Genomic DNA, 9,312 nt, shown 5'->3' with positions numbered 1-9,312 from the left:
GTGTGTGTGTGTGTGTGTATTGTCTTTAAAAAGCAATAACAACAAAGCAGAAATGGTGGTGTGTCAGCCAGGGTTCCAGTTGCAAACAGATGGCACCCTCACATTAGGGAGATCTGAGGAGAGTTTAGTAAAAGAAGAACTTACACAGGTATGGACAGAGTCAAGGGAAACCACTACAAAAGGGGAGAAAGCATAGTGCAGAAACTTGGGACTAGTAATTGCTATGTTGACTTGCTGGGCACAAAGGGGCAAGGAGAGGGAAGAAGTAAATCTTGGAAATGACCTTCCCAAGAGAACCTGTGACCTCCAAGTGAGGGACTCAGCCAGCTGGAAACAATTCCACAGAATTTTCCACAGAGAGGGAGCCAGAGCACAAATACCCTAAATGTGCTCCTCATTGCTTCCCTTATATACTGCTGGGTCTATCCATTGGCCAAACTTAATGGAAGCTTGAGGGCAAGAGAGCTGGTTGATGTAGTCCATTAAGATGAGCCTCCTGGGGCAGAGAGTCCGGCGACCAAGGGTGGAGGACTAAGGGCAATAGAAGACACCCAGCCCAAGTAACTCTATACATTGATCTCTACCTTGCTTTTTTTCTTGAATGTTATAGCCTGGGCTTCACCACTTATAAAGATAGCCACATGAAGCTGCCTCCTGGTTTTTAGTCATTGCATTGTATTCCTTGTTTGGATTTGTCTAATTTATTTTACTACTCTTCTCTTGATAAATGGTTAAAAAAAAAAAAAAAAAAAACCTGTTTGTCCTTACAAACAACACTGCAGTGAATTTATCAATGAATATCATAAATTTTTAGAAGTGAAAGTGCTAGGCAAAAGGCTATTTGTGTTTGCAGTGCTGATTGATATCAATAACACGTACTCCTGAGATGTTATACCAGTTTACACCCCAGCATTATGAGAATGTTTGTTTCCCCATACTTTGCCCAGCTCACTGTGCTATCTGACTTACTGATCTCTTTCAATATGCGTTAGGTGAAATATGGTATGCATTTCTCTTGTTAGCAAGGAGGTTGACATGCTTCACTTTTAGAGCTTATTCTCTGGTGGCATGGTCAGGAAGTAATACTTAAAGTGGCATTTTTTTAACACAATGTAGAGAACGTACGTGATATGTTATTTGTTTCCAGTAAGCATTAATAGTGATTTTAAATGGCATTAATTCTTCTGGCACTTATTGAGTACTTACTATTTAAAAGCAAGAATTGTAAGGCATTGTCATTTCACAGAGATTTTACAGTATTAATTACGTCATCCCTGAAAGGTTTTAAAGTATTGTTACTACAAAAATATTTGCATAAGAAAGTGAATTGATGCCTTCAAGTCACTTGTCTCTGTTTTCTTCCTGCACACACTATAGTCTCCCTGTTAGCTAAATGATGGTTTCTCTAGTATTGGTACCCCAGAGACCATGTGGATTGTCACTTGAAGGAAAGCCCCACACCTCTCTTCTCTCAAGGTGTAATTAGATAAAGCATTAGGGTTCAAATACATTTTTAAAAACTAAAAAGAAGGTATTGTATTAGAAGTTCCAATCACAGAGTGCAATAGATTTTCAGCAAAAAGAAATATTTCTAAAATGTTCCTATCTTTGGCTTAATCACAAGGTGTTTGTTTGTTTGGTTCGTTGGTTGTAGTAATTGGCCAAGGTATCTGATTGGCTTGGGGATGGCTTTCTTTCCTGAAGAATTATACAGGGAATCCTCCCAGATTGCTTGACTTGCTTCTTTGTTCTGGGTGGTAGGAAGTGTGTGACTAGCCAATAGCCTTGTCCCACCTTGTCTCAAGGGTCAGAGCTGCTGTTGCCAGCATCACAGGCCACAGCGCTTTCTGCCAGATGGCTGCCTCAGTATCTGACTCGGAAGTGCTGCAGGCAATTAAAAACCTCCTTTCAGAGAACACGTCTTTCAATTCTGGGCCCATATGGTGATCAGGGCCTCTGGGTTTGCAATCATTTAAGAGGTCAGGCTCAAGAGAAAAGCATAGGGAAAGAACTGGAAGATGAGAAATGCCTGTAAAAAGGTGAAGAATAGGTATTTAATTTCACTAACTCCAAAATGAGTGGAGAAGGGGAAACAATTATTAAAAACTGGGTTCTCCACAGCCTTCCCATTCAAATGGGACATCACCCAGGGAGCAGCTCCCTTCCTATCCGTAAAGTCAGTTTTGCGTGTACTTGGCTAGGTCCTGGTACCCAGTAATCTCATTGTTGCTGTGAAGGTATGTTGTAGACGTGATTAACAGCTAAAATCATTTGACTTCAAGTAAAAGAAATTACTCTCATTTAATGTGAGTGGGCTTCATCCAATCAATTGAACAGCCTTAAGAGCAAAAACTGAGGGTTCCCAGAGAAAAAATACTGCCTCAAAACTGCAGCATTGATTTTTGCCTGAGTTCCCAGGCTGCCAGTCTGCCCTATAAATTTCAGACTTGCCAGCCCCCCCAATACCACTATGCTACACCTGCAGGTTAAAAATATTCCCAAAGTACTTGTGTATTAATATTTGAGAAGCAGTACTCTAAAACAATAAATTCTATTCAGCAGTTTCCATGGATTATTCTTTGAGATGTTACATTTAGTTGTGTCAATTTCAGTGGTCTTATAATGAATATATAACACTAAGCAAGACATCCACAGGTGTTTGTAGAACAAATAAATTTCTAAGTTTCCCCCCACAAAAATCATTCCGGAAAACAACAGTAGGTAGATACATGAATTCAATGATACACAAATGCATGAATTCAATGATACGTGAATGCATTTCTGACAAGTGTTCATGATTATTGTTAAACCTTGAGATTTTACCTAATGGTTCAGCTAATAATAGGCACTATTTCAAAGATTTGGACTAAGGCCATATTCAGAATTTCTAATATTTATCTGAAATAAGTCTAAATCTTATTAGGCTGCTCATCTGACTCTCAAAGACGATAGTACAGTTCCAGAAATAGACACAGCTAAGCAGTCAATTCATATTCTCAAGACCTGGAACCTCTGTCTGCAGGCAGTGAGTGTGGGGAAAATGTGAGATAAAATGGGGAAGGTGGTATGACCTAGAGTGAAGGTTTTGATATTACTCATGGGCTTATTTGAAGAGAAGTGAAATATTATGGGCCATGTGATACTATCATATGCTGAGAGGTGCTACCCATGTTCACTTCCTTTAGTGGATGGCTTTCTAGGTGACAGATATTCTTATTGGAACTTCTTTTTGGAGAACTTTATGAATAACGAATTTGCCTGTTGGGGAAGAAAATTCTCTAAAGATGGTTAGCTGCTCACGGAGAGTCTATAGGAATGAATCGAAGTACCGTCATCTCTCGGTACCCATGGGGGATTGGTTCCAGGACTCCTCGAGGAGACCAAAATACACAGATGTTTAACTCCCTTATATAAAATTGTGTAATATTTACATATAACCTACGCACATCCTCCCATATCCTTTAAATCATCTCTAGATTACTTATACCTAATACAATGTAAATTCTGTGTAAATAGTTGTTATACTGTATTGTTTAGGGAATAATGACAAGAAAAAAAGTCTGTACATATTCAGTACAGCTACAGCCATCTATTTTTATAAAAAAATATTTTCCATCCATGGTTTGCTGAAACCACAGATGTGGAACCCACAGATACAGAAGGCTGACTATATACTGCCTTCATATGAGAATATCTTAACTAAAGAGACTTAGACTAATTTAACAACCTGGATTGAAAGTAATGTTGAAGTCAGATTAGGGTTTGCTATAGGGTTAATTAGGTGGGTTTTGTATCGTCGTTTAGAGGAGTACCTTTATTTCTAACTATGCACGTGTATATACTTACTCTCCTTCCCATTCCTTTGGCTTTGTAAACATTATGTATTAAACATAAGGAGATGTTGTTTGATATGTGAGGTCATGACTGGTAACATCTTTTCCTGTGGTTTGGAGTGCACAGATGCAATGTCCCATGCAACAAATGACTGTTCCCCTCCCCTCCCACTGGCCCTCATCCCACTCTGACCAGCAGTATACTACTTAGCATGTTATTAGTGACTCTTGAGGATTCTGGGGTTGACTTGGGATGCCTTAACTGGATCCTATGGGCCTGAGAGAATCTGCGGACCTTCTCAGATGACCTACAAATTTTGTATTTGTTTATCTTCCTCCACTCCAAAATGTGTTCATAAGGCTTTTATCAAACTTAGGTGACCCCAGCAAAGGTTTAGAGTAGCTTTGCCCTCCGAACTTAACTACCTATTCCACCAGTACCGATGGTGTGCATAAAAGGACCTGAGGGCCTATATCATATAGAGGAAAAGAATATTGGTTTAAAACAAAGGTTGAAATGCCTATGACCTCAAGGGCTGCCCGGAATTGTTAAGCTGGGGAGTCTCCTAGGGTTAACTAATAGGGAGTCGCTGGCTGGTGGTGAACATGTCCTGCATACAGGCTTTTGGGAAAAAATTCAGGTTAAGCTGAAGCAGTGGTAGCTTTTGGTAGCTTCTGCTGTAACAGGGAGAAAAATGTGGCATCCTGGCTGGATTCTTGTGAAGTGATATGATGTATCTTAGCCAACTTTCCTTGTATACAGTGGGTGCTCAGCATGTGCAAATTCTTATTGTGCACTGCCCCTCCCCACATATACCTGTGTCTGTATGCAGTACAGTTGCTTGTTTGGCTTTTCTTCAAAATTCAATGGAGAGGCTTTCTCTTGGTGGGTCTACCCGTAAAGTAACATGTATTGTATCTCTCCAGGGGACCCATTACCGTGGTGTACCTGGAGCTGTGCAAATTGGTGGACCTTCTCTCTCTGTCTGTCCAATCTCTCCCTCTTTCTTTCCCTCTCTCCCTCCCTCAGTCCCTCCCTCCCTCTCTTCCTCTCTCTCTCCCTCCCTTCATCCTACTTCCCTTTCTCTCCCTTTCTCTTTCTTTCTTTTAATGGTCCTTTTTTCTCTTCGCTGTTGATTGTGTTCTGCAAGCATCAGACTTAAACCACTTGCATTTGTCAACGCATCTGTGGCCACCACTGCTCCCAGCACCCATCTCATCTGTTTTCATTTCTGTCTTATCACTGCTCACTCCTGTCACTTTTCATGTTTCTAAGGTTTTGCTAGAAAAGGACTGGCCAGCACAGAGAAGAATTTCTCTCTATCCGAGGTGTGAAAGAGCTAATCACCTCTCTTTAGGGGCATGTTTTTCACAAGGGAACTTCTTCCAGCTTTATCCAGGTGCTGTCCCCTCAGCAGCATAAGTTGTATATGTGTTTGTGGTGCTGGGGTGGGGGTCGGGGTTGCTGTTTTGTTTTCTGCTTATTGTGTTTTTTTCAACTAATTATAGGTCAGGGTTCTCAACCTTGGTTCTACATTAGAATCATCTGGGCGGCTTCTGAAAATCCTGATGCCTCCGTTCCCTTCCAGAAGAATTAAATCAGACTATCTGGGAGTGGGACCCCTTCAGTATTTTTTAAATTTCCTCAGGTGATTGATTTCAACATGCTGTCCAAGTTGATAACCACCAATCTAAGCTAAAATTCTAAAATGATGGAAGGCTGAATTTCAAGTCATGGAAATTTGGTTTTATATTTACAAACAACAAACCTTCCTAATCAGCACATAGGTGCTTGTCCAGAACATACCCTATACAAAAAATATATACGTATGAAATAAACAAAACGTGGTTTCACTTTTTTTTTTTGCTTTAACAATGTTAAAGAAACCTAAAGCATTATTAGTTGTTTCAAAAATTGATCCAAATATAACTGTTAGAAAAAAATACATGTTCATAGTTGTGTTTCTCCCAAATTTCACACACAGTTCAGAGAGCATTTCTGCCTATATTTTTAGCTAAGCATAGAGCTCCTGGTCCGGGAGACACTGAGAATTTCAAAATAGCTTGTTACCTAAAAATATACTTCCTGAAATGAACTTGAGGCCCGAGAGGGATGAATGGCTTTATTTTTTTTTCTTCTATATTTACTGTTACCACAAGAAAGCAAATCTTAAATTTATATATCTTTGTATTTTTAGAGACCCAGGAAACAGGTGCTATGCCCAAGCTACAAAGACAGTTGCAGGACAAAGTATCTAAGACAGAAACCTAAAATTCACAGGACAGAGAGTGACTGTGGAAGGGCATTGAAGTGTTCCTCTCTAGGCAAGAGCAGAGGGAATACGAGGCTTTGCTTAGGCCTTTCTAAGGGTTATGCCTTGGAAAAGTACCTCACAACTTTCTATGGCCCAGCAACTCCTCCAGTGCCCCATTTCGGTCTAAGTGCTTAATATTTATTAGTCTAGCATGTAAGTATTAATTCATGTTTGCTGGTTAAGTGCCTAGTAGCCTTGTCATACTTCACTGCCTGTCGAAACTAATGTCTTTAATTAACATGATCACCATCTCATTGAGGAAGAAAATGGGGATTAGGGTGTTATACCTTTATTTAAACTGCCCCTAGCTTGCAGTGTGTATTTTGCAAAGAAGAGTCTGTCTTCCATATTTTATTGAATAAATGTGAATGAGTATCACATTTATAATCACACTCCTCTCTCATCTGAGTGCAGAAGCTCTATATCCTATCCTACTTGGTATCAAGGGCTCCTTGTATTCATCCTGTGTTCACTCATTTATCCAAGAAACATTTTTTATACCTTCTATGTGACAGGTTCTCTTCTTGGCACTGGAGATATAGTAGGTAAATGAGGTGGACAAAGTCTCATGGAGCTTACATATTTGTGGATAGATTATTAGCAAGTATGTGATGCGGATAGTTTGTGCAGACAATAAAACAGAGTCCTGTGGTAGTTACTTGCAGGTTGCTGTGTAGCATGAAGAGGTGGCATTTGATCAGAGACCAGAAAAGTGACAGGAAGCTAAACAAAGGTAATAGCAAGTGAAAGGCCTGAGGAGGGAATGAACTTGGCTTCTTCCCAGAAAGGGGCAGGAAGCTGGCCATGGTGGTGGTAAGGGAGAGGTACGGAAGGCAGATCCTTAGGTGGATTCAGCTTTTATTTGCTGTGATCATACTCCAATGCCTCACCAATGCTTGGGATTATGTCTAGGAGGCACTCAGTAAGTGTTCGTTAATCAGCTGATTTCCCTCAAACACAGAGAGAAGTCAGTAGAACTAGTCCCTTGAAAAGAACACCCTTATAGCTCTTTCAGGAGTAGGTCAGGAAAATGGTGGTAAAGTCTTGTGCCTCCACCAACAGTTCCTCCTTTTGTGTGGCACTTCATGACTCTGTGAGGTTGTAACCTCCCTGCCCAGCTGGGCGGTGATGCTCGCCTGGCTCCCACATCCTCTGCGCTGCCCTCTATTTTGGGTCACCCTGACTTGGTCTGTTTCCTGTCTTATTCACCCAGCTAAACTATAATTTCCTTAAGGGTACTTTTATTTGTGGGCCCAGCACTCCGTACTATGCAGGGGCCCATCTAGGGTTCTTTATTGAATGATAAAGTTTTTGTAGAAAGTTGGCCTTATGACAACCGTTGACAAAAGCAAGTGGCTACTCAACCACCCCAACCCCTCCCCACCCCTCACCACCGTACAATGGATTTTATTACAGATTGCATACATGAGGGAGTTCTAATCTGATGTGAAGGAATTATTTTGCCTTTCTTCAGATTCATTCCATGACATCAAGTTCATTTGAAATTGCGTAACATCTTCAGGAATTCATTGGCAGGCTGCCTGGCAGTTGGATAATCATTTAATATATCTTTCTCTCTCCTCAGGTAACAATGACATGATGGTCACTGACAACAATGGTGCAGTCAAGTTTCCACAACTGTGTAAATTTTGTGATGTGAGATTTTCCACCTGTGACAACCAGAAATCCTGCCTGAGCAACTGCAGCATCACCTCCATCTGTGAAAAGCCACAGGAAGTCTGTGTGGCTGTATGGTAAGAGAGCCTTTTAAGAAGTTATTCTTTCTTTTCCCCTTTTTACATAATGTATTCTCATAGTACACACAGTCAGTGTATCTCTGTCCCCTAAGTGTAAACACCTGTTCCATTTCCCTTTCCTTTAGACCATCTCTCTTTCGATTATTAAATGTAGTTTCTAGGGTGTTCTCTGCATGTACGTGTACATTTATGTGGGTATGTCATGGTATATAAAACTATCTTTAATATAGTAAATCTGGAAACTCTTTCTTGTATCAAGAAGAGGGATTTGCCACTTAGTAGGCATTTAACCGACACCTCCTCAGTACCCCACAGTGAGACCAGGAGCTTTGTTCTCGTGAGGCAATCTCAGGTCTGGAAGAAGACGTGACGAAAGGTTGGCTGTTGGAAAAGACAACCACCTGCCAAAAATGGGGAATCTACGTGGAGAACCAGAAAAACAACCTATTTTTTTAGTCAGAAATCCTGGTTATATCATTCATATAACCATTGGGCTAGGTATGACTTATTTCTCGGCTCAGAACTACATATTTCTTTTTTTTTTTTTTTTTTTTTTGAGATGGAGTCTTGCTCTGTCACCCAGGCTGGAGTGCAGTGGCACATTCTTGGCTCACCACAACCTCCACCTCCCAGGTTCAAGTGATTCTCCTGCGTCAGCCTCTCAAGTAGCTGGGATTACAGGTGCCCGCTACCACGCCTGGCTAATTTTTGTATTTTGGGTAGAGACGGGGTTTCACCATGTTGGCCAGGCTGGTCTCGAACTCCCAACCTCAGGTGATCCGCTCGCCTCTGCCTCCCAAAGTGCTGGGATTACAGGCATGAGCCACCATGCCCGACCAGAACTATATATTTTTATTGGATCACATTTTCTACTCTCTCTCTCTCTCTCTCATTACCTCCAACTCATATACACATCTCAAATAGTAATTATACATAAACAGTGGATACTCATGAATCATCTGATTAATTCATGATTATAGATTGTGAGCATGAACAAGAAATAAACAACCTTGATCTTTAGAAGAGTTGCAATTTTGCAAAAGTACATAAATTCATTAATGAGATATGACATTTTGCAGACTTATTCTGATGTTTTTAATTTATTGGCCATTTTTTAAAAAGTAACTTATGTGGCTCCTGGTTAGTTGACAAACAAGAATGTAAACCCAAATATCTCTCACCCTTTTTTGGGAATAAGTCATTTGAGACCCCCAGACCTTGTAAAGCTAGCCTTGATGATAGATCTGGAAACTTTACCAATTTCTGTACATACCAGGGGATGAACTGGTTTCTTAAGAAAAACTGAAGGAATTTTTGCCTTTCTTCAGATTCATTCCATGACATCAAGTTCATTTGAAATTGTGTAACATCTTCAGGAATTCATTGGCAGGCTGCCTGGCAGTTGGA

At 40.5% G+C, this 9,312-nt stretch overlaps 1 protein-coding gene across 1 annotated transcript in view; it reads left to right on the top strand.

The window, feature by feature from the left end:
• Positions 1 to 9,312, top strand: part of TGFBR2 (transforming growth factor, beta receptor II (70/80kDa)) — an 81,192-nt gene that overhangs the window by 23,809 nt on the left and 48,071 nt on the right. The window contains exon 3 of the mRNA XM_011985471.1: positions 7,734 to 7,902. Coding sequence (XP_011840861.1) covers positions 7,734 to 7,902 — 169 coding nt within the window. The remainder of the gene's footprint in view (positions 1 to 7,733; positions 7,903 to 9,312) is intronic.

Source organism: Mandrillus leucophaeus, unplaced genomic scaffold, assembly GCF_000951045.1.
Source record: "Mandrillus leucophaeus isolate KB7577 unplaced genomic scaffold, Mleu.le_1.0 Scaffold107, whole genome shotgun sequence".
Classification (NCBI taxonomy): domain Eukaryota; kingdom Metazoa; phylum Chordata; class Mammalia; order Primates; family Cercopithecidae; genus Mandrillus; species Mandrillus leucophaeus.
The sequence above is the reverse complement of the archived record's forward strand: the minus strand, read 5'-3'. Positions and strand labels throughout refer to the sequence as shown.